The following is a 26364-nucleotide window of genomic DNA, read 5'->3' on the forward strand; positions in this document are numbered from 1 at the left end:
GCTGCACTTCAGTTCCTTCACTCAGAAAATGGAAGTAATAATTCTCCTATGGTTGTCAGGAGGATCAAGGGGTTGACCCATTTGCTACCGAAGGAATGCTGGCATTCCCCCCCACCCCACCAACCAAAACTCATATGTGGAAACTTAATCTCCAGTGTGATGGTTTTAGGAGGTGGAGGAATTTGGGAGGTGATTAGATCAGAAGTGCAGAGCCCTCATGAATGGGATTTGTGCCCTTATATAAAAAGATGCCTCACACATCAGGGAAATACAAATCAAAACCACAAGGAGATACCACCTCACACCAGTCAGAATGGCTAAAATTAACAAGTCAGGAAATGACAGATGCTGGCGAGGATGCGGAGAAAGGGGAACCCTCCTGCACTGTTGGTGGGAATGCAAGCTGGTGCAACCACTCTGGAAAAGAGCATGGAGGTTCCTCAGAAAGTTGAAAATAGAGCTACCCTATGACCCAGCAATCGCACTACTGGGTATTTACCCTAAAGATACAAATGTAGTGATCCGAAGGGGCACGTGCACCCAAATGTTTATAGCAGCAATGTCCACAATAGCCAAACTATGGAAAGAACCTAGATGTCCATCAACGGATGAATGGATAAAGAAGATGTGGTATATATATAAAATGGAATACTATGCAGCCATCAAAAGAAATGAAATCTTGCCATTTGTGACGATGTGGCTGGAACTAGAGGGTATTATAAGCGAAATAAGTCAATCAGAGAAAGACAATTATCATATGATCTCCCTGATATGAGGAAGTTGAGAGGCAACATGGGGGGCTTGGCAGGTAGGAAAAGAATAAATGAAACAAGATGGGATTGGGAGGGAGACAAACCATAAGAGACTCTTATACAGAACAAACTGAAGGTTGCCGGGGGTAGGTGGGTAGGGAGAGGGTGGTGGGATTATGGATATTGGGGAGGGTATGTGCTACGGTGAGTGCTATGAAGTGTGTAAACCTGGTGATTCACAGAACTGTACCCCTGGGGCTAATAATACATTGTATGTTAATTTTTTAAAAAATGTATATTACCAAAAAAAAAAAATGCCTCACAAAGCTTCCTTACCCTGCCTACCATGGGTGGACACAGCAAGAAGGCCATCTATGAGCCGAGAAACAGTTCCTCACCAGACAGCAAATTTGCTGGCACCTTGATCTGGACTTCCCAGACTCCAGAACTATGAAATACAAATGCCCAATCTATGCTATGTTTGTTACAGCAGAATGAATGGATTAAGGCACCATTCAAAGCAGAGACTGGCAAATTTCTTCTGTAAGAGACCAGATAGTAAATATCTTAGTCTTTGGGGCCTAGGGTCTCCATCCTACTCAACTCTGCCGTGAAAACAGCCAGAGCCAACAGAGAAATGAATATGCGTGGCTAAGCCTTTATTCTTGGACACTGAGATCTGAATTTCATATAATTTTCACATGTCACAACATATCCTTCTTTTGATTTATTCAACCATTTAAAAATATAAAAACTATGCTGAGCTCACAGGTTGCACAAAAAGCAGGCAGCCAGCTAGAGTTGGTGGGCCAGCATTTGCCAGAATCGCCACTGAAAGCATTTAACAGGCCTCTGAACACTGGCAAGGATTTAGTCAATGTGGGTTCCTCTTGAGAAAGAAGAAAGCGGCCCCGTGACGTCTGGAACCGGTTGGACCCCGATAGGCCGTGTTGTTCTCTTTCTGGACCTAAATGATTTTACACGTCACCAACATCAGACAGAGCTGCTCTGCGAGAGACTGAAAAATTGAGACATAGCAAGGACACGTCATAATCTTGTCTTAGCCCAAAGCCACTAGCCGCCTGCAAATTGCCAAATGTCCCCCTCTCTTGCCAGCTGAATGCTGCTACCTCTTTACTCGTAGAATTGCCCCCGATTTCTGATATCATTCGATCTACAGCAAGCTTCCTCAGTCCCCCAAATGCCTCAGCCACAGCCCAAAGCCCGTGAGAGGTCCTTTCTAACATCTGATCGAGGTCCTTATGGCCCCCAGGGGCACGTGTCCTCTCTCTGAGCAAATAATAATAAACCCCACCTGTGTAACCCCAGGTGTGTGTTTGGGAGGAAGGCTCCGGACACCAGCCACAGCTCTTTCCCTGTCTCAGCAGGTGGCTTGGGGAGGAAGTCCTGTCCCCTCTCCACTCTGGGCTGCTCCTTCCCTGTTGGTACTTAGAGGGAGCAGGAGCCATGGTCACCCTCTGGTCCGCTGACCACCTGCAGAGGTTGGAGGGTTAAATGCAGACCAGCTCCCCGTAGTGATAAGACCCTACACGCTGGTGTAGCTAAAGTTTCCTTCAAGCCCGAGTTGAGGAGGATTTGCTTCTGACCTGTCTTCCCCATGGACTCCCACCTCCACGGGGGTTGTATCAGCCATTCCCGTAGCCTTGAACACCCTCCACTGGGGGAGTCTTGTTCACTCAGGACACGGTCCGGCACATGGTAGGTGTTCAATCAATATGTGGAATTAATGAATCAATGAATGAATGCATCAGTTATGCCACTGTTCTAAAACTCAGCTTCCTTGTACATAAAGTGGGGGGAGGGGGTGCTTGCAGGGCTCAGTTTCCTCCTCTGTTAAATGGGCACGATGACAAGGCCACCCCTGCAGGGCTGTAGTCGAGGATCTAACGAGAACACGCATGGGGTGCTGGAGAAGCCACCACTCATGGCCCCTCAGTCCCTCGGGCAGTGCAGGGAGCCGGGTTGGGTGAAGAGAATGAAGGGAAAGATCAGGACTGCTCTCCAAGGACCTCCCTCTGGGTCTTGTCCAGTGAGCCCTACCCTGCCCCAGACTCCGTCCTGCTCTGGCGTGGTGCTTACAAGCCCGGATTCTAGATTCAGATGGAGCTCAGCAACTAACCATGTTGCCTTGGGCAAATCCTTTTGCCTCCCAGAGCCTCAGTGTCCTCTCCTGTAAAATGGGGATCACCTGCTTCCTAGCACCGTTATGAAGATTAAATGAAAAGTAGAGCACTGCATCTGGCATACGGCGGGTCTTCAGGACTGAGAGCTCCCATTGTCATCACTGTTGCTGTGGCTGTCCCTTATGGACTCAGAGCCCCCAGGAGCCTCCCCACTAACAGTCCCCACTCTCCCCACACCTGTCTTCACATCTTCCCATCAGGACAGAGCATAGAGACTGTATGAAAGGGAACATCTCTCTTTTGCACTGGAATTAGCCTTGTTTTTAGGTCTTAGGGCTGATCATTGATCAATCCCTGCTCTCTGATCCCACCGCTTGCAAAAGTAGGTGTCTGCCCCAACTTCCCAGGCCCTCCAACCTCCTGACACTCTGCAGCATTCGGGAGAAGACCCTGGACTTCACCTTGCACCTAACACTGAGTGTGACCATAGCCAAATCCTTCCTGGGTCTTAGATTTTTCATCTTTATAATGATGGAAATGGCCTCAAACTTTTTTTCCTTTTTTTTTTTTTTTTTGCCTCTAGACTCTTTGAAAAAGACTCTTAGGTACAATGCAGAATCCCAGAGGTTAAGAGTTTGGCTCTGAAGTCAGCCAGCCTAGATTCAACATACCAGAGCCACTGTATTGAAACTATGACCTTGGAGTGACCTTGGAGGCTACTTTTTCCTCTTTTTTTTTTTCCTTTTCTAATTTCTTCCTCAGTTTCCAATCTTCTGAGTGAAGTCAATGCTGGCTTCTCCTGCGGATGTAAGGCCCTGTGACGAGGCCCGCATGAAGGACGTGCTCAGCAAACATCTGTGATTGCCACACGGAAACCCAGCGGATAAAACAGGGCAAGTGGTGAAGCTGGCGTAGATGTGGGAGAAGGAACAGATTCTTCGTGGCTTGTCACCGCTCCAGGGGGACAGTGACAGGGTTCTCTGGAAGCCCCAAGACTCTGGGGAAACAGTCTGAAAACCACAGAAGCCAACTCTGGCCTGTGGGCTCGATCTGGCCCACGGCCACCCGACCGAGAATGGTTTTTCCGGTTTTAAATGGCTGGAGCAGGTCAGTAGAGGCAGAATACTTCATGGTATAAAAATTACATGCAATTTTAATTCCAGCACCCACAAATTACATCTCATAGGCACCCAGCCGTGCCCACTTACTTACATCTCCTCGTGCATGCTTTCTCTCTGCAAGGGCACAGTTTGAGCAGAGGTGATGGTGTGGCGACCAAAGTCTAAAATATTTCCCGTCTGGTCACTTACAGAAACGGTTTTCTGACCCTGGCTTTAGAACATCTCTCCACGCCCCCCGCCCCCACCCCGCCAAAAAGAACATCTCTTCCCTCCGACGTGGAAGACTTTGGCCTTGCGTAGGTCCTGGCTCTGCTGCTTTACCAGCGATGTAAATGATTCTGGTCATGTCACTTTCCCTCGCCAAATCTCACCTGTAAAGTACTTATCGTCGTTTCTAGCTTTCAGGGCTGATAGGAAAATAAAATCAGCAAGATCCCTGACTGCATGGTGGGCAAATACGCATACCCCAATATGCGAGATTAACTTAGATGGCACGGGGATCGATATTTAGATTTTTTAACATATATGCTAATTTTAACACATATTCATAAAGGCAGAACTAGCATTCAAAGCCCGTGGTTTCGTGAAGCATGTTTGTTGCGTTATTTGGGATACATGATCCAGAGCTCCTGGGGCAGACCTGTCATCTATCCCTCAACATGTGGCTTCCCAGGTAGCATCTCGGGCTCCCACATCCTGTTCACGTTCCAGCCAGCAGGAGTAGAGGGCAGGAAGGGCGGGACCTGGAAGCGGCACACACCACTCCTACTCATATGCCAGGGACCACACCTCGTCACAGGACTACATCTAATTGCAAGGGAAGCAGGGAAATTCAGCTTTTCCTCTCCAAAGCCATGTGCCCATGTGGGGGTTCTGTTACTAAAAGGACAAAGAAAGACTCAATATTGGGGATAAACTAGAGATTTCTGCCCACATAGGAACCAACTGAAAGCTTCCTTTTAAAATACATTTATGTAAGTAGGGGCGCCTGGGTGGCTCAGTCAGTTAAGTGTCCTACTCTTGGTTTTGGCTCAGCTGGTGATCCTCAGGGTCACAAGATCGAGTCCCACTTGGGTCCCGTGTTGAACATAGAGCCTCCTTGACACTCTGCCTCCCTGTCTGTCCTGCCTCCTGTTCACATGTGTGCGTGCTCGCTCTTTCTCAAACATACATACGTAAGTGCATTTATAGAAATAAAAAGAAAGATGTTTTAAAGCAGACAGAACATGGCGGCCTCTGCTCTGCCACCACGAAGGAAAGATGGGGAATCACAGAGACACCAGTGAAAAGTCCTGATATCTTCTTGCCTCTGAATCGATCCTGGAAATGCCTTTCTCTGCCTTCTTGATGTTTGAGGAAAACAAACTCTTTATTTTTCAAGCCACCTGCAGACAGACCCTCCTTTCTTTGTCTACATTCCCATGGACACAGCCAGTTCCGTGGGTAAGAGAGAGTGCTGCAAAGTTGGGTTCAGCCACTTGTCTGCTGTGTGACTTGGGGAAGTCACTTCCCCTCTCTGAGCCCTTGTTTAGTCATCCAAGAATGCTAGTTGTATTTTGTTTGGTTTAGAACAGTTTCCGAGGTTCAGGAGAAGCAAATCTTTCAGCTGATTGCACATTGTCGCTGTACTTGTACGAGGCCCCTCTTTTGTTTTCTTTCTTTCTTTAGTCCCTTTGATTCCCATTCCCACTCCCATCCTTCACAGAGCAACCACACTGATGCGTTTAATCTGTAGATTTTCGTTTGCTTACGTTCTTGCAAAATGGTCACTTGCGTGAATTTTGAGTTCACATCATGGTATTGTCTTCTAGATCTCACTCTGGATTTTTTTCCCCCAATCATGACTATGTTTTGTGAGACCCATTTCTAGAACTACGTTCCTCTAATTCTTTGCTCCTAAAGCAGCACAGTGCTCAAGAATGCACACATGACCTTCCCCTTGACTGGTGGTGGCTCTCATGCAGCTACTCACCACACCACAGAGAATGCGTGTGAACACTGTCACACCCGTCCCCTCGTGGACCTCTGTCAGAATGCCTTTGGCATTTGTATCCAGGAGCCAAACTGCCGGGTTACAGTGGATGTGCACAGTTTTGTTTTGTTTTGTTTTTTAGGGTATGCGTATGTTTAATTTGATTAAATATTTGCAGATTTCCCTTAAGAAAGGCTGACCCAGTACATCACTCTCTGGCAGAACACAAGGGTTACCGTGGCCCCACGCCTGCCGACATAAGGCATTGTCCAGTTTTCTTATCTTTGCCAAGCTCACTGAAGTAAATCTCATTTCAATTTGCCTTTCTCTGGTATTAGTGACATTGAACATCGCTTCAAATGCTCTAAAACCCAGTGAAAGTATATTATCTACTTCATAAGGCTGTTCTGAGAGGTCAAAGAGATAATGCAGGCAAAGTGTTGAACTTATCATTCAGTACATAGTCGAAACTCAATAAATGCAAATCTTTTAAAAACCAAGGTATCAAGATTTGACTTAGCTAATTCTCAGTTATTATTATTTAAGCACTTGGCACATGGGAGATGCTGATGTGTATTCCCTTCACCTCCTCTGAATCCTTTGGATGTCCTGCTCCCCCTGCTCCATATTGGTGGGGCTGCCCCAGTCCCTTTGCACAGCCTCACCTGCATTCTCATCACTCTGCCAGTTGAGGTTCTTCTCAGACTCATTCTGGCTGAAGAGACTTTTCAGGATGGCGCTGGCAATGGGCAGCATCATGGCGGTGGAAGCTGTGTTGCTCAGCCACATGGACAAGAAGGAGGTGGTCACCATCAACCCAAGAATGAGCCTGGGAACAGAGGGAGTTAGAGGAACATCCAGAAAGGGGGCCCAGAAGGTCCTTTGGTCCCACTTTGCCACCCCTGGGGAATCCAGCCCACTGGTTTCACAGATGGAAAGTTAAGGCCCAGAGAGGATAAGCCAGTGACCGAGCGGGGGACCAGATTCACTCACCAGTCTTATTTCAGGTCTAAGGAAATGGATTCCACACATTGAACTGAACTGGCCACAGGTACCCAAGGTAAAATAGTCCAAAGATACCCCAACCCTGAAATTTTCTCTCCCTTGCCCCCCACCCCAAGTCCTTGATGGCAACAAATGGCAAAGAAAAAAAAAAAGATTTAAAGAACAGTGAAACCCTATTTCAAAGGCCACTTAATCCTCTTAGAATGAAATTTCAAATCGTCAGGGAGCCCGAGGCCCTGCAGGAATGGCCCCCGGCTCCCTATCTCTCCAGGGCCATCTTGCCACCCACTCCCCACCTGCCTGGGCTATTAAATAGCAAACTAGAATGATAATGACCAGGATTTCTCACACTTTACAGGTCCAAGCTATTACAGCTTCATTTTACAGGCAGAAAGAGAGATGTTAAATTATTTCCCTGAGCAGGAAAGGTGGGTTGGCCCCAGCAGTCTGAGTCACCTTGAGAAGATGCCCTCTCTAGAACTACTGGACACTAAGTCCCTGGGGACTAGGCCTGGGATAAGCATTTCACCTGGCTCCCCAGGTGATTCTTATGCACTTTTGAGAACTGCCCAAGAGGCTGGTACTGTGTCTGGCACACAGAAGGGGCTCACAACATATCCAGGGAAAGAATGAGTAAACAGAAGGTGGGACATGGTGAGCTTGTGGGCCTGAGGGACAGGACCAAGAAGTGTGAGTTTGGGCTCCAAGAGATGTGTCCCCTCTGCCTCCTCACCTTTGGGCTGGACCCATGACCTGGCCTTACCTGGCTGGCTGGACCCCGACGAGCATGAGGACCTTGAGAGCGATCCTTCGGTGCAGGTTCCACTCCTCAATGGCACTGGCCATGATCAGCCCGCTGAGGAAGAGGAAGTTGGTGTCCAGGAAGTACTGGGGGCAGACCTTGTTGGAGGGCAGGATGCCCAAGAAGGGGAAGAGGATGATGGGCAGCAGGGCCGTCACCGAGAGGGGCAGGGCCTCCGTGCACCAGTACACCGCCATGAGCAGGATGACAAATAGGCAGCGGCCTTCCTGCGGGGGGAGAGGGGAGAGACACAGCTCAGAAGGGTCAGTGGAGCCCTGGGTGACAGTGGGAGAAGAGATCCTGGGGCAGCGCTCCTCAAGGCATGTTCCACAGGAAGCTGGGGAAAGGATGAGTGTCCAAAGCTTTGACCTTGAGCAGATGACATTCACCGGTCTGACCCTCATTTTGCTCGACTCTGCAATGGCAAAGTGACACTGTCCATTTTATAGGACTGTTTGAGGACTACATGAGATGTGCTCTTGGTTTACAAGTAGACCCTGCGATGAGCATGAGATGGAAAATAGTTTACTTGATAGAAGACTGCAGAAAGTTCTGGAAGGGCAACTGAGAAGCGAAACAGAAGGAAGCCAATACAGACAGTATATTCATGAGATTATCTTTGTGGGCAGTTGGGGCTCAATCCTGATGGGGGACTCTAGAATTGATCTCCTGGGAAACAAGGAAGCTGGCTTTTTACCTGCCAACTCTTGGCTATTACTGGTTGAAGGCTGCTCCTGGGAGCATTAACCCCCCCGGACTTCTGGCCTGCCCTGAGTACAGTGAGCCAACATCCTGGTGCAAACCATCTGAAGTTCAGCAGGAGGCTACCAGCAGGTGCAGGATGGTGGGTGCCAATGGAGACATGGGGGGACCACCAGCAGCGGCTGCCACATCCGTGCGCAGCACTTAACACACTGCCCAACACAGAGCGCACGCTGTGTAGACAGGAATGATAAAAAGTGGTATGTATGGGGCTATTAAGTACCAGGAATTGCGTAATCCTCACGAAATCCCAGAGGAGTGAGTGTCCCCATTTTATGGAGTAGTCAGCTGAGATGCAAGGAGGTCACTGGCAAGACAATGACTGTGCAGAACAAGTCAATCTGCCTCCAGAGCCATCACTCTTCATCGAACCCCCCCCCCCAACTGTCACCAGCGGAATACCAGAACCTATGATACATTGACAATGCAGTGTTCAAGATCCAGAACAGAACAGCTCAGTGGTTGCCAGGGCTCGGGCAGGAGGTGTGTGTGTTGGGGAAGAGGAGCTGCAAAGCAGTTCAAGGGAACTTTTTGGGGTGATGGAAATGTTCTAGAAACAAGAGTGCAGCGATGACGATGCCTTCACTTCTGATACATCAGTGTCTCATTGGATCCATCATCGATAACGTCTTATTATTCACATGGTCACTGTTAGAATACAATACTTACCGTCCTGACCTTGTTTTCTTATGTTCTCTCAAGGCCATGACCTTGCATGTTCCAGGAGACACAGACGGTTCCTTGAATTTGATGATGTCCAGTGCTATTTTATACTTCTTACTCACGGTAGGTTTTGGTTGACTCTATTCAGTGTGCACAGGACATTGAAATGAATTCCATCCTAACAAGCACGGTCCTAATACAACACACCCTCAGCTACACAGTCAGGCATCAGCTACATGCAGGCACTAGGATGAGTTAATCCATTTAACAGAGGGGCAAGGGCAGGATCCAGGGGACCAATGGCTTCCGCAACAATCTAAGCAGAGATTACCAGTGACTACGGTTCGAGGGAGTGGTGAAGGTAGTGAGAGGTGGTCTAATTTGGGGTCTATTTCCAAGGGAGAGCCTGATGGCTTTGCCGAGGATCTGTTGGGACGTGTAAGGCAGAGAGAGCAACCAGGAGGAATTCCAAGTGTTGGCCTCAGCAGGGGGAAGAAGGAGGTTGCCATTTACTGAGCCGGGGCGACTGTGGGATATACCCACACCGATCTGCGTAGCTTGAAAACACGTCCTGTTTTCTCAACAACCTGGCTGGGAGTTAAGACCAGGAAAATGAGTGAGATGTAGCCACTGCCCTTTAGCCAGCAAATCTGACCATGCCAATAATAGAACAGTCCTCTGCGGCTAGTTCTTCTCAAACTCAAGTGACCCTTGCAGATTCTGCCTACCAAGTCTCCGCAAGCAGAGTATGTTGGTGAATGTTTAACAACTGGAAAGCTCTGTGTGTGTGTGTATGTGTAGAAATTCTTTTTTTTTTTAAAGATTTTATTTATTTGTTAGAGGGGGAGCACAAGCAGGGGGAAGGGTAGAGGGAGAAGCAGGCTCCCCGCTGAGCAGGGAGCTTGATGTGGAACTTGATCCCAAGACCCCAGGATCATGACTTACGCTAAAGGTAAAGTTAAGCTTAACTACTTAACTGACTGAGCCACCCAGGTGCCCCTGTGTGTAGAAATTCTTGATTACTATTTTGTTTAGCTAAGAAATCACACATGTCCATTGATGAATGAATTTAGTTTTACTATGAATGTCAGTTTATATTTTTATTTACATTAATGATTAAGACAAGAGTGAAACAAGGAAAGTATGTCAGAAATTCACTTGTTCACCAATGATGTGAGCGACTTCTTTACTGAATCAAATGATAGTTTTCAAATATTGGAAGAATACGCCCTCATTTTGGGGGGCTATTCACAATGTAACTGATGTAGACACAACACATTTTACGTTTAATCTGCATTGTTAACATTCTCTATCACTTTCTTAAATTTAAACAAGCAAGGGGTGGCTCAGTCGGTTAAGTGTCCAACTCTTGATTTTGACTCAGGTCATGATCTCAGGGTTGTGAGATGGAGCCCCACATTGGGATCACACTGGACGTGGAACCTGCTTAAGACTGTCTTTCTCCCTCCGCCCCTTCCTCAACCCTTTCTCTCAAAAAAAAAAAAAAATCTAGACGAGCAACCAAACAATAAGGTAAGCACTGATTTGCAGTGTTTGCCAACTTCTAGGTGTAAATACCTCCACGTGGTTGATTTCAAGCTATCAAGTGGCATCACTGAACACAGATTTGGCACGAGATGGGCAGTACACACCCCTGCACAGCATTTCCTCCATACATACTGATGTAAATAGAGCGGATACAGATAATCTCAAGATCCTAGATAATCATAAAATAATAAGCAACGGGTGAGCTTTGAGTATCTATTACCTTTGTTTTAATATACTGAATCACATGTTTCTATAATTTCATTTTAAATATCTCTATTTACAACTGGCTAGCAAAATTTATGAAAACTCGATAATCAGATCTCGAGAGCTAGGATACATACTATTACCCTGTTGCAAGCGTCCAGACAGAACATCCATGCAAACCATCCCCCCACCCCCCAAAGAATCTGGGTCACATTCTGTTATAAACTTGACATTCTTCAACCCGTGCTTGTGTATCATGTTCCATAATGCAACTTTCTTTTATTTTATTTTTTTTAGATTTTATTTATTTATTTGACAGAGAGAGATCACAAGTAGGCAGAGAGACAGGCAGAGAGAGGGAGAAGCAGGCTCCCTGCTGAGCAGAGAGCCCGATGCGGGGCTCGATCCCAGGACCCTGAGATCATGACCTGAGCCAAAGGCAGAGGCTTAACCCACTGAGCCACCCAGGTGCCCCTGCAACTTTCTTTTAAAAATATACAATTATTTTCTGCCAAATCTTGCTGCTGGTTCAGGAAGATAATGACACATCTATCTTGTTTTCTATATACCACCTGCCAGACCAACAGTTATCCTGGTTTAGAAGATAGAGGTCTGTCTTAGCTTAGGCTGCTATCACCAAAAACCATGCACTTAGTGGTTGAAACAACAGACGTTTACTTCCCATAATCCCGGAAGCTGGGAAATTGAAGATCAAGGTGCCAGCAGATTTAGGTTCTGGTGACAGCTCTCTTCCCAGCTTACAAATCCCGTCTTCTCACTATGTCCTCCTCACCTGGTCCTTACTCAGTGTATATATGGGGAAAGCTTGCTTTCTCCAAAGGCTATACTCTCATCATGGGGTCCCACCCTCATAAACTGATCTAATCTTACAGTTTCAAAAGGACAGTAAAGGGTTTGTATGAACAACTTGATATCAATAAATTTGATGACTTAGAGGAAACAGAAAAACTCCTCGGAAAACATAACTTATTCAACTGTCAGAAAAAGAAAGAGAAAAGCTGAATATTTCAGTATCTATTCTTTTTAAAGAGTTTTTTTTTAAAGATTTTATTTATTTGACAGACAGAGATCACAAGTAGGCAGAGAGGCAGGCAGAGAGAGAGAGAGAAGAGGAAGCAGGCTCCCTGCTGAGCAGAGAGCCCAACTTGAGGCTCGATCCCAGGACCCTGGGATCGTGACCCAAGCCGAAGGCAGAGGCTTTAACCCACTGAGCCACCCAGGTGCCCCATATTTCAGTATCTATTAAAGAAACAGAATCAGGGCACCTGGGTGGATCAGTGGGTTAAGCAACTGCCTTTGGCTCAGGTCATGTTCCCGGCGTCCTAGGATCAAGTCCCACATCGGGCTCCCAGCTCCATGGGCAGTCTGCTTCTCCCTCTGAACTTCTCCCCCTTTCATGCTCTCTCTCACTGTCTCTCTCTCAAATAAATAAATAAAATCTTTAAAAAAAAAAGAAATAGAATCAATCATCAAAAACCATCCTGCAAGAAAAGGACCTCTAAGTCCTGCTAACTTCAATGGTAATTCTACCAAACATTTAAGGAATAAATAATATATATTCTACACAAGCTCTTTCAGAGAACAAAGAGGGAATACATCCCAATTCATTCATGAGGTCAGGGTAACCCTGTGACTGGCTTATCCTGACAAGGGCATCAAAAGGAATAAAAACGGTTGAGCATTGCTGGGACATGCAAAGTCATCTGGAAAACCAGTTTCCTTGTCTCTCCTGCCTCGCATCCCTATGCAAAAGAAATATAGACACAATGACAACCAAAACCACCAGTTTCTCATGTATTAACTCATCCAGTGACAGGTACTATCACTACTTCATCTAAGTTATAGGGAAAGGATGTCCCTTATTAAATACATGTTAGAGCAACAGCAGGAGAGAAAAATAAACATGACCTTTCAGAAACTAGCTTTATGAGCTATAATTTACATACAATCAATTGCATCCATTGATAAGTACACAGTTTGAGGTTTGACAAATGTACACACCCACGTCACATCCCAATCAAGAAAGAGAGTGCACCCCAGAAAGTTCCCTTTTGCCCCTTCCAGGTCAATTCTCCGGCCCCTTCTAAAACATTGCTGTGATTTCCATCACCAGAGATTGGTTTTCCTGTCCTTGGACTTAAATGGAATCATACAGGATGTACTTTGTACTTTTTGTTCGGGACAATGCCTGCGAGATTCATGCATGTGGTTGTGTATATCTACATTTCGTTCTTTGTTTGTGCTGAGTAGTATTCCCTCCTGTGACTGTACCACCGTTTGTCTGTGCCTTCTCCTGCTGATGGACATTTGGATTGTTTCCAGTTTGGAGCAATTATGACTAAAGCTGCTGTAAACATCCAAATGCCTCTGCTTTGGGGGTGACACCCTGTAAGTCCTTTTATGCCTTATATGACACATTATATAATGGGGGTGGGGGAAGGATGTTACTGATAAATTCTGGCTGTAAGGGCTTGCCTTTCAAAGGCTCCGAGTCCCAGGCCTGTTTTCTCGCTCTCCCTCTTCCTCTCCTTCCCTCCCCTGTTCTCTCTCTGTTTCACCCTCTATTCTCTTTACCCACTCCCACTCTGTCTCTCTTCCCTCCCTTAGTGTTCTTGCCAAGATGTCAACATCAGTCCTTTGAGAAAGAAAAACTCCACATATGGCCCATGTCAGCTGGGGAGGTGACCCGAGGCAAATGGCAGGAATTGGGAAGTTGATCCTTGGCTGGCAGGGGGGCTTTGCCAGTAAGTGGGTCAACTAACCTTGCTGGTTAGTTAGGGATGGGAGCCGGGCCAAGGTGACCCCAAATAGCTTTCCTGCCCCGGCTGGGCTTCCTGTGGGCAAATGGATCCAGAACTGCCAGCTGGATGCCAGACATCTGGTGGGGAATTAATAAGTATTACTGCCCCTCACCCCCCAACTCTGCCGGGCCTTGAGAACAGAACTGACCCCCAGAGAGACAAAGTCTCTTGGGAGGCTTGGAGGCAAGGAACTGGGGCCCACGCACACTAAGTGGTGGGCTCTCAGAGATCAAGCAGGCTGAGCCAGTTCCCACCTCCATCCAGCCCTTTGCACCTGCTGTCCCCTCTGCCTGCCCCTTGACCCTGATCTCAGTCCAGCTGGCTCCTGCTTGCTGTTTGGCCCTCATCTCAAAGGTCGCCTCTTTGGGGAGTGACCTGACCATGTGATGTGACCATGTGATCAATTGCGGTCTGATTTCCATTGTCTGGCCTTTTTTTGTCAAGCAGTTCTCAATAGCTCAAGTATTTCTTGTTTCTTGCTTTATTATTTCCTTCCCCCCACCAGACCATAAGCTCCATACAAACATGACCCTTGTCTTTATTTGTTCACCTCTGTCTCCAGGGCCTCAGTGGGTATCTGTTGAATGAATAAATACATGATGTAAATCAGGCAGCACAAACTCAAGTACAGGAGACCATTTAATGAGTGAAACAGGCTGACTGAAGGAAAAGATCACATCGCTTTCTCCCATCTGATTCGCACTTTGGGCAGTGCCATTATTTTAGTAGCAGGGAAATGCCCAGGCTTGATAATAAATCACAGTTGGGACTGGGCCTCCGAGTCAGGAATGCAATAGGGAGGAGTGGGGACTGTGGCGAACAAGCGGAGGGTATTGGCCCCTCTAAGAACAGCAACTCCTGCTCAGCTTCTAGTTGTTGCCCTAAGAATATGAGCCCCATGATGCCTGATCTCCTGATTTTTCAAAAGCAGCTTGAAACTGTGCTTTTATTGGAACATCTCACAGTTTTGAAAGATTTGCTCATTAAGAAGAAAGTGTCGGCAAAAAACCCACATCGTCAAACACTACCAAACCCATGGTCAGTGGGTTATGATCTTTAGTCTAAATGGTTTTAATCGGTGTAAAAGTCCAGAAAAGTGCTCACACATACACAATTCTGAATCTACTTCAGGTTGTTCACAGATTACTAGGGATTATGGGATGCTCTATTTAAATCTGCTCCATTTTTAAATTCTTATTTTACAGGTATAGAAACTGAGGTCTGCAGAGGGGCAGTGATGTCTTGAGGATGACACAGAGCATGAGAGCTGATCTCCCTGCACTCAGGCCTGGTCACCATTTAAATGGTGGGCCAGGGGGCGGCGGGGGGGGGGGGGGAACCCATGATTTGACCCCAGCCCCCAGCACATCCGCCTCACTTCTGCCTCCCTGGTGAACTCAGACCAGCCACCTGGCCCCCGTGGAGGAGGGTCGGTCTGCCTGTCAGCAAATGGAGACTTCCCTTGATCCCTCAAGGGCAGATTAGGGTAGAAGCGTTGAGTCACATGATCCCAGGGCCCTGTTCCTTTGAATTTTAACTTCTGGAGTTTAGAGGTCGGGGCAGGTGTCTGATCCTGCCGAGACTTGTTTTCTAGGTCATCTCAGAGTCAGCAATTTGCCTCTTTGCCGCTTGGTTCTGCCTCGAGGCTGTGCTTCAGGAGACGGGATCTTGCTGAGGGGACCCAGGGTAGATGGAATCATGGCTTCCCGTGAAATTTCTCGCAGCCGCCCAGGCCCTCGCCTCTGCCACTGGAAGCTGGTACCATTCGGCTGAAACCTCCAGGAGTGGATGAGCCTAAAGGAGGCTGCTGCCCAAGGAGACAAGTGTCGGAAGTTCTTGCTGGTCCTATCAAGGTTGACACAGAGGCCAGATTTGGGATGAACTTGATATGGAGGGGGTTGAGCGATGCTGAAATGGAAAGGAAAAAAGTGCGAAGGGAATCTCCAGGACTGGGCTGTCCACATACAGTGTTCCCGGTCACACATGGCCATATACGTGCGAATTCATTAAAATGGAATGAAATTTGGAATTCCAGGTTCTCGGTCAAGAGAGCCACATTCCAAGTGCTCAGTAGCTCCTTGAGACTAGTGTCTCCCCTCTCTGGATAGAGCAGATACAACACTTCATCATCACAGAATGTTCTGGTGGACAGAGTTGCTCATTTGGCTAAGGGCCCAGAAGTCGGGGTGTGGTGGCTCTGTTTTGGAATCCAAAGGCAGGCCACTGAGTGAACCCTCAGAGTGTGAGATCGTTCACTTGCAAACTGAGGAGAATGAGGGGCACCTGGGTGGCTCAGTCGTTAAATGGCTGCCTTCGGCTCAGGTCATGATCCCAGGGTCCTTGGATCGAGCCCCACATTGGGCTCCCTGCTCGGCAGGAAGCCTGCTTCTTCTTCTCCCATTCCCCACGCTTGTGCTCCCTCTCCCGCTGTGTGTGTCTCTCTCTGTCAAATAAATAACTAAAATCTCTTTAAAAAAAAAAAAAAAGGAAAAGAACACAGTGACCCTGGGATGTTACCTTACCGAGGACCCCATTAGAACGAGTGTGCTCAAGAGCATTTGGAACATGCACTTGACAGGCAGGCTGTTGCAGCAGTGAGATTGTGAATACACATCTATTTCTTCGTTATTATGCCCCACTTTCCAAATTTCCACTACAAATACAATATTTTTTTCTTAACGAAGACATTCTCTGAAGATACAAGCAATCTATCTGTACAACTCCGGGGTTGCACTTTCCTTCTCTAAGGATTACTAGATAGTTCATGGTCATAGAGCAGACATTTGAGGCCAGCCTGCTTTCCTCCTCCTCATGGCTCACCTGAAGTTTTGCCTCCATATCCGTAAGATTTTTTGTTTAAACCTCCATCTATTAACACCACCATGGAACATATATATATCTCAGTGTCAATGGGTCTCTAAGTTTTTTTCTGGGAGACAGAAAATCTGCATATGTTCTGCTTTAGTTTCAAAGAAGTCTTCTGCTATTAAAGATTCGAATGGAGACAGTCCCCAACTTTTGATGGTTTGACTTAATGATTTTTCTCCATGAGAATGGCGCAAAAGCAACACAGCAGAAACCGTGCTTTGAATTTTGAATTTTGATCTTTTCCCAGGCCAGAGATATTCGGTGTGATGCCCTCTCATGCCCTTTCTCAATACTGGGCAGCAGCCTTGGGCACAATTCTCGGTCAGCCCACAAACACATGTGGACACACAACCATAGTGCCCCCGTGCAACCCTTCTGCTTTCCACCGCAACACTGCGCTAGAGAACTCTGCCTCACTGCAGGCTAATGTGAGCATCCCGAGCACTGTTTAAGGTGAAGAGGCTGAGCTGTGACGTTCAGTAAGTTAGGTGCTGTAAATGCACTGGTAACTCACGAAATTTCCAACTCACCATGGGTTTGTCGGGATGTAACCCTGTCAGAAGTGGAAGAAGAGCTGTCCTGTTTTCTGTTCTAGTTGCTCTCTTCCTTCATTTCATCTTGAGCGACACCAATTATACAGAAATTGGATCTCCTTTGTCATCCATGTGGTTCATTTCCCCCTCATCCTTTCTTACTTTCTTTTCCATCTCTTTTTGCTCTATTTCCTTCAGCCTGTACAGCACATCCTAGAGCACGTCCCTGATTATGTTTTTATTTTATATTTTATTTTTTTTCTAATTATGTTTTTGATCTTTCTCTATCTTGCTGCTTCTAATGTGGCTTCTCTAATAGAGCAACTTTGTCTCTTCCACCTGTTTCCAGGACACTGGCTTTGTTTTGTTTTTTTCCATGTCCTTCTGCTTTCCACGGTCTCTTCTTTGGCCCTTTTATTTCACATCTTGAGATTTATTTTAGGAAGACCATCATTTCTTGAATTTTTTTCATATTTCACAGAGAAATGTCAGTCCAATAGTTTCTCCTAGTTGATAACACAGCTCTTCCAGTATTTATTCTTTGTCTACTTTGTAGTTGATGTTCTCTGACTTCTTATTTCTCATACTGCCTTTTCACAGGTCCCATGCAGGCTCCTCATCACAGAATGGGGGCCATTCTTCTCAGGCGTGTTCTTTGTGAAAGGCCAGTGCAGGGAGAGGGATAGGAGGGGAAGTTGAGGCAGCAGAGGGGTCTAAGCATCAGCACCACTGATTTTCCTAGAACCTTGTCTCACCAGCACTGCCCTGAACTATGTCTCCACTCTAACCAGTGGGCTCAGTATGGAGACTAAGTGTGAAGACACAAGAACGTCATGGTGCTTTGGTGTCTCTTTGAGCTTTGTGTCTCTTTGGCTGAGAGACCGAGAACCATTCCAACCATATAGTGGGTCACTATCCCTCCTTGCCCTTCTGCCTGCCACCTGAACACCTGCTTTGGGCCAGGGAGCTTCGAGCCTCCTCATCCAGCTCATCCGAACTCGGTACTGTCACATGTGTCTTGGGGACTCACACACCTCAGGCTTGGTCAACATTCCGAAGGGCTCAGAGAGTAGAAAAATCCTTTGGGAGAGTCTGTGCCCTGCCCAGGAATGGCAGAGGCTTGTGTCACTCCTGGTCTCGTGCCATGTGGTCCAGACCCCACCACCAGCATCCACGCGTCTGCACACCCCCAGGGAGGTATTGTGGTCTGGCATCTTTCCTCAGGATGGCGTGTGCCTCTCCTGTTGCTGCTCTCTGTCGCTGTTTTCAGACTACTTCAGAAAGGTGAATGGAATAGAAAAGTCTGGATCTCAACTTAAACCACAAGTGCCTTCCGACTAAGGATTTTGTCATCGGAAAGGACTATCTTGCCTTTTGTTTGCCTGTCTTTGCACACACAGGAGCAGTAGCATGGGTGCTGGAACAAGGCAGCCCTGAATTAGAAATGCAATCCTTCCACACTCAGGCTGTGTGATCCAGGTATTCAGCCGGCCTCGGCCTCGGTTTTCTCATCTGCAGGAGGCACGTCATAACAGCACCTGCCTCGCAGAGTGATGTTTTTCGTGTGCAATAACCAGTGTCTCAGTGATAGTTATGTGAGAATGCGCCATTAATCATGAGCTGTTGTTATGTTTATGCAAGTTCAATTTCTGGAAGTTAGGCTTCAAAAAGACTGTTCTTCATTCTTAAAAAAAAAAAAAAATTCTTAAAATACGAGAGCTAGAATGAACCCAAGATCATTTAATCCGAGTAGGAGGAGTCAAGATGGCGGAGAAGTAGCAGGCTGAGACTACATCAGGTAACAGGAGATCAGCTCGATAGCTTATCTAAACATAGCAAACACCTACAAATCCAACGGGAGAGCGAAGAGAAGAAGAACAGCAACTCTAGAAACAGAAAATCAACCACTTTCTGAAAGGTAGGACTGGCGGAGAAGTGAATCTAAAACGACGGGAAGATAGACCGCGGGGGGAGGGGCCGGCTCCCGGCAAGCGGCGGAGGAACGGAGCACAAAATCAGGACTTTTAAAAGTCTGTTCCACTGAGGGACATTGCTCCAGGGGCTAAACCGGGGTGAAGCCCACGCGGGGCCAGCGTGGCCCCAGGCCCCGCAGGGTCACAGAAGGATCGGGGGTGTCGGAGTGTCGGAGAGCTCGCAGCTATTAGAACGGAGAAGCCGGCTGCCAAGACAGAGCCGAGGACTGAACTCTCAGCTCGGGGTTACCTTGAACTGGTCGCGGGCTGGGTGAGCTCGGAGCGCGGCTAGAGGCTGGGGATACGGGAGTGATTGGGTGCTGTCCTCTGGGGGCGCACTGAGGAGTGGGGCCCCAGGCTCTCGGCTCCTCCGGGCCGGAGACTGGGAGGCCGCCATTTTCATTCTCGTCCTCCGGAACTCTACGGAAAGCGTTCAGGGAACAGAAGCTCCCAAAAGCGAACCCGAGCCGATTACTTAGTCCGGCCGCCGGTAAGGGCGGTGCAATCCCGCCTCGGGCAAAGACACTTGAGAGTCACTACAACAGGCCCCTCCCCCAGAAGATCAACAAAATATCCAGCCAGGACGAAGTTCATCTATCAAGGAGAAAGCAGATTCAATTCCTAAGACAGCAGAGCAATTCCAGAGGAGGAGAAAGCAAAGCACGGAACTCATGGCTTTCTCCCCATGATTCTTTAGTCTTGCGGCTACTTCAATTTTTTTTTCTTTTTTCAATTTTTTATTTTTTTTTCTTTTTTCAATTTTTTTTTCTTTTTTCTTTTTTCTTCTTCTGCTAAATTTTTTTAAAAACTTTTACCCTTTTCTTTTTTAACGTTTTTTGACTAGTTCATCTAAATAAATATATTTTTTCTTTCTTTTTTATATTTTTTTATTTGTTTTATTTTTTAAATTTTTTTCTTTTTTTTTTTTTTTTTTTCTTTTTTTTTTTCAGAACCTGTTTTTTATCCCCTTCCCCCCCCCCCCCCCCAATTTGGGGTCTCTTCTGATTTGGTTACAGCGCATTTTTCTGGGGTCTTTGCCACCCTATTAGTAGTTTATTTGCTCCTTCATATCCTCTTATCTGGACAAAATGACAAGGCGGAAAAAATCACCACAAACAAAAGAACAAGAGACAGTACCGAAGGCTAGGGACCTAATCAACACAGACATTGGTACTATGTCAGATCAAGAGTTCAGAATGACGATTCTGAACATTCTAGCCGGGCTCGAAAAAGGCATGGAAGATATTAGAGAAACCCTCTCTGGAGATATTAAAGCCCTTTCTGGAGAAATTAAAGAACTAAAGTCTAACCAAGTTGAAATCAAAAAAGCTATTAATGAGGTGCAATCAAAAATGGAGGCTCTCACTGCTAGGATAAATGAGGCAGAAGAAAGAATTAGTGATATAGAAGACCAAATGACAGAGAATAAGGAAGCCGAGCAAAAGAGGGACAAACAGCTACTGGACCATGAGGGGAGAATTCGAGAGATAAGTGACACCATAAGACGAAACAACATTAGAATAATTGGGATTCCAGAAGAAGAAGAAACAGAGAGGGGAGCAGAGGGTCTATTGGAGAGAATCATTGGAGAGAATTTCCCTAATATGGCAAAGGGAACAAGCATTAAAATCCAGGAGATGCAGAGAACCCCCCTCAAAGTCAACAAGAATAGGTCCACACCCCGTCACCTAATAGTAAAATTTACAAGTCTTAGTGACAAAGAGAAAATCCTGAAAGCAGCCCGAGAAAAGAAATCAGTAACATACAATGGTAAAAATATTAGATTGGCGGCAGACTTATCCACAGAGACCTGGCAGGCCAGGAAGAGCTGGCATGATATATTCAGAGCACTCAACGAGAAAAACATGCAGCCAAGAATACTCTATCCAGCTAGGCTATCATTGAAAATAGAAGGAGAGATCAAAATCTTCCAGGACAAACAAAAACTGAAAGAATTTGCAAACACCAAACCAGGTCTCCAGGAAATATTGAAAGGGGTCCTCTAAGCAAAGAGAGAGCCTAAAAGTAGTAGATCAGAAAGGTACAGAGACAATATACAGTAACAGTCACCTTACAGGCTACTAATGGCACTAAATTCATATCTCTCAATAGTTACCCTGAATGTTAATGGGCTAAATGCCCCAATCAAAAGACACAGGGTATCAGAATGGATAAAAAAACAAAACCCATCAGTATGTTGCCTACAAGAAACTCATTTTAGACGCGAAGACACCTCCAGATTTAAAGTGAGGGGGTGGAAAACAATTTACCATGCTAATGGGCATCAGAAGAAAGCTGGGGTGGCAATCTTTATATCAGATCAATTAGATTTTAAGCCAAAGACTATAATAAGAGATGAGGAAGGACACTATATCCTACTCAAAGGGTCTGTCCAACAAGAAGATCTAACAATTTTAAATATCTATGCCCCTAACGTGGGAGCAGCCAACTATATCAACCAATTAATAACAAAATCAAAGAAACACATCAATAATAATACAATAATAGTAGGGGACTTGAACACTCCCCTCACTGAAATGGACAGATCATCCAAGCAAAAGATCAACAAGGAAATAAAGGCCTTAAATGACACACTGGACCAGATGGACATCACAGATATATTCAGAACATTTCATCCCAAAGCAACAGAATACACATTCTTCTCTAGTGCACATGGAACCTTCTCCAGAATAGATCACATCCTGGGTCACAAATCAGGTCTCAACCGGTATCAAAAGATTAGGATTATTCCCTGCATATTTTCAGACCACAATGCTCTGAAGCTAGAACTCAATCACAAGACGAAAGCTGGAAAGAACCCAAATACATGGAGACTAAACAGCATCCTTCTAAAGAATGAATGGGTCAACCAGGAAATTAAAGAAGAATTGAAAAAATTCATGGAAACAAATGATAATGAAAACACAACAGTTCAAAATCTGTGGGACACAGCAAAGGCAGTCCTGAGAGGAAAATATATAGCGGTACAAGCCTTTCTCAAGAAACAAGAAAGGTCTCAAGTACACAACCTAACCCTACGCGTAAAGGAGCTGGAGAAAGAACAAGAAAGAAACCCTAAACCCAGCAGGAGAAGAGAAATCATAAAGATCAGAGCAGAAATCAATGAAATAGAAACCAAAAAAACAATAGAAAAAATCAATGAAACTAGGAGCTGGTTCTTTGAAAGAATCAATAGGATTGATAAACCCCTGGCCAGACTCATCAAAAAGAAAAGAGAAAGGACCCAAATCAATAAAATCATGAATGAAAGAGGAGAGATCACAACTAACACCAAAGAAATACAGACAATTATAAGAACATACTATGAGCAACTCTACGCCAACAAATTGGCCAATCTGGAAGAAATGGATGCATTCCTAGAGACATATAAACTACCACAACTGAACCAGGAAGAAATAGAAAACCTGAACAGGCCCATAACCAGTAAGGAGATTGAAACAGTCATCAAAAACCTCCAAACAAACAAAAGCCCAGGGCCAGACGGCTTCCCAGGGGAATTCTACCAAACATTTAAAGAAGAACTCGTTCCTATTCTCCTGAAACTGTTCCAAAAAATAGAAATGGAAGGAAAACTTCCAAACTCATTCTATGAGGCCAGCATCACCTTGATCCCAAAACCAGACAAGGATCCCACCAAAAAAGAGAACTACAGACCAATATCCTTGATGAACACAGACGCAAAAATTCTCACCAAAATACTAGCCAATAGGATTCAACAGTACATTAAAAGGATTATCCACCACGATCAAGTGGGATTTATTCCAGGGCTGCAGGGTTGGTTCAACATCCGCAAATCAATCAATGTGATAGAACACATTAATAAAAGAAAGAACAAGAACCATATGATACTCTCAATAGATGCTGAAAAAGCATTTGACAAAGTACAGCATCCCTTCCTGATCAAAACTCTTCAAAGTGTAGGGATAGAGGGCACATACCTCAATATTATCAAAGCCATCTATGAAAAACCCACTGCAAATATCATTCTCAATGGAGAAAAACTGAAAGCTTTTCCATTAAGGTCAGGAACACGGCAGGGATGTCCATTATCACCACTGCTATTCAACATAGTATTAGAAGTCCTAGCCTCAGCAATCAGACAACAAAAAGAAATTAAAGGCATCCAAATTGGTAAAGAAGAAGTCAAACTATCACTCTTCGCAGATGATATGATACTATATGTGGAAAACCCAAAAGACTCCACTCCAAAACTGCTAGAACTTGTACAGGAATTCAGTAAAGTGTCAGGATATAAAATCAATGCACAGAAATCAGTTGCATTTCTGTACACCAACAACAAGACTGAAGAAAGAGAAATTAAGGAGTCAATCCCATTCACAATTGTACCCAAAACTATAAGATACCTAGGAATAAACCTAACCAAAGAGACTAAGAATCTATACACAGAAAATTATAAAGTACTCATGAAAGAAATTGAGGAAGACACAAAAAAATGGAAAAATGTTCCATGCTCCTGGATTGGAAGAATAAATATTGTGAAAATGTCTATGCTACCTAAAGCAATCTACACATTTAATGCAATCCCTATCAAAATACCATCCATTTTTTTCAAAGAAATGGAACAAATAATCCTCAAATTTATATGGAACCAGAAAAGACCTCGAATAGCCAAAGGAATATTGAAGAACAAAGCCAAAGTTGGTGGCATCACAATTCCGGACTTCAAGCTCTATTACAAAGCTGTCATCATCAAGACAGCATGGTACTGGCACAAAAACAGACACATAGACCAGTGGAACAGAATAGAGAGCCCAGAAATCGACCCTCAACTCTATGGTCAACTAATCTTCGACAAAGCAGGAAAGAATGTCCAATGGAAAAAAGACAGCCTCTTCAATAAATGGTGCTGGGAAAATTGGACAGCCACATGCAGAAAAATGAAATTGGACCACTTCCTTACACCACACACGAAAATAGACTCCAAATGGATGAAGGACCTCAATGTGAGAAAGGAATCCATCAAAATCCTTGAGGAGAACGCAGGCAGCAACCTCTTCGACCTCAGCCGCAGCAACATCTTCCTAGGAACAACGGCAAAGGCAAGGGAAGCAAGGGCAAAAATGAACTATTGGGATTTCATCAAGATCAAAAGCTTTTGCACAGCAAAGGAAACAGTTAACAAAACCAAAAGACAGCTGACAGAATGGGAGAAGATATTTGCAAATGACATATCAGATAAAGGGCTAGTATCCAAAATCTATAAGGAACTTAACAAACTCAACACCCAAAGAACAAACAATCCAATCAAGAAATGGGCAGAGGACATGAACAGACATTTCTGCAAAGAAGACATCCAGATGGCCAACAGACACATGAAAAAGTGCTCCACGTCACTCGGCATCAGGGAAATACAAATCAAAACCACAATGAGATACCACCTCACACCAGTCAGAATGGCTAAAATTAACAAGTCAGGAAATGACAGATGCTGGAGAGGATGTGGAGAAAGGGGAACCCTCCTCCACTGTTGGTGGGAATGCAAGCTGGTCCAACCACTCTGGAAAACAGCATGGAGGTTCCTCAAAATGTTGAAAATAGAACTACCCTATGACCCAGCAATTGCACTACTGGGTATTTACCCTAAAGATACAAACATAGTGATCCGAAGGGGCACGTGTACCCGAATGTTTATAGCAGCAATGTCTACAATAGCCAGACTATGGAAAGAACCTAGATGTCCATCAACAGATGAATGGATCAAGAAGATGTGGTATATATACACAATGGAATACTATGCAGCCATCAAAAGAAATGAAATCTTGCCATTTGCGACGACGTGGATGGAACTAGAGCGTATCATGCTTAGTGAAATAAGTCAATCGGAGAAAGACAACTATCATATGATCTCCCTGATATGAGGACATGGAGAAGCAACATGGGGGGGGGAGGGGGATAGGAGAAGAATAAATGAAACAAGATGGGATTGGGAGGGAGACAAACCATAAATGACTCTTAATCTCACAAAACAAACTGGGGGTTGCTGGGGGGAGGTGGGATTGGGAGAGGGGGAGCGGGCTATGGACATTGGGGAGGGGAGGCGAACCATAAGAGACTATGGACTCTGAAAAACAACCTGAGGGTTTTGAAGGGTCAGGGGTGGGAGGTTGGGGGAACAGGTGGTGGGTGATGGGGAGGGCACGTTTTGCATGGAGCACTGGGTGTTGTGCAAAAAGAATGAATACTGTTACGCTGAAAAAATTAATAAAAGGGGGAAGTAAATTGTCTAAAAAAAAAAAAAAAAAAAAAAAAAAAAAAAAGATCATTTAATCCAGTGGTTCTCCACAGGGGGTGAATTTGTCCCCTGGAGGACATTTGTCTGGGGACATCTGGGGTTGTCATGATGAAGGTTACTACTGGTGTCTACTGGGTCGAGGCCAGAACACTGCTAAACCACTCACAGTACATAGGACGGCCCCACGACAAAGGATTATTTGTTCCCAGTAGCATTAATGTCAATAGAAACCCTGGTCTATGCTGCTAACCCCTCATACAATGGTTGTCCAGAGAAGGAAAGTGGCTTGCTTGGGGTCACACAGCGAGTAAGAGGTAAGGACTTGTCTTACCTTGTTTCATTGAAAGACTGTTGTGCCTGGAGCTTTACCAGGCAGAGGAGATGGGAGCAGGGCTGGAAAGGGGTGAGGCAAGTACCCCTCGCTGACAGTGAACCCAGCTTCAACTCTGCTCCCTGGCTGCCTCTCCAGGCTTCCGCGAGTCCTGGCCCCGAGTGGGAGCAAGAATGCGGACCGGGGGTGTCAGGGTTGGCCACCACAGTCCCTGACCCTGACCTACTCATGCCAATCCAACTGAGGCATTTCTTACAGGAAGGCTTATAATCCCTCCCACCAAGGAAATTCCAGCTTCTCAGGTTAGCTAGTCTGTTACTACAGGGAGTAAAGTCTGCAGACAAAACGCACAGAGGTGAAGGGGAAGAAAGAAGAAAATGCCATGTCAGGTGGTTAATTTTTGAGCTGGGGATTTCCAGACAGACACAAGGCCACTTTTTTCCACTGCCCCCATACTTGCCCTCTTCGCTCAGCAGATGTCCTCTGAGGCCAGGGGCAGGGGCTATACAGAAACTGTATCCGCCCCTCCCCTGCCACCATCCCCCCGTACCCCATCTCCCCACTGAATCACAGCAGACATTTTCATTGGG

General features: G+C 45.7%; 1 protein-coding gene across 3 annotated transcripts in view; it reads right to left on the reverse strand.

Moving 5' to 3' along the window:
- The window catches only part of SLC13A3 (solute carrier family 13 member 3), a 76584-nt gene that overhangs the window by 35174 nt on the left and 15046 nt on the right, over window positions 1-26364 (reverse strand). For 2 of the 3 annotated variants that reach the window (XM_045981046.1, XM_045981048.1), the window contains exons 2-3: window positions 7758-8023; window positions 6655-6818 (exon numbers count right to left, since the gene is read on the reverse strand). In XM_045981046.1, the coding sequence (XP_045837002.1) occupies window positions 6655-6818; window positions 7758-8023 (430 nt within the window). Of the gene's footprint in view, window positions 1-6654; window positions 6819-7757; window positions 8024-25774; window positions 25796-26364 lie in introns of those variants that run through there. The other variant, XM_045981047.1, reaches the window with a different exon arrangement.

This window comes from Meles meles, chromosome 16 (assembly GCF_922984935.1).
Source record: "Meles meles chromosome 16, mMelMel3.1 paternal haplotype, whole genome shotgun sequence".
NCBI classification, from domain to species: Eukaryota; Metazoa; Chordata; class Mammalia; order Carnivora; family Mustelidae; genus Meles; species Meles meles.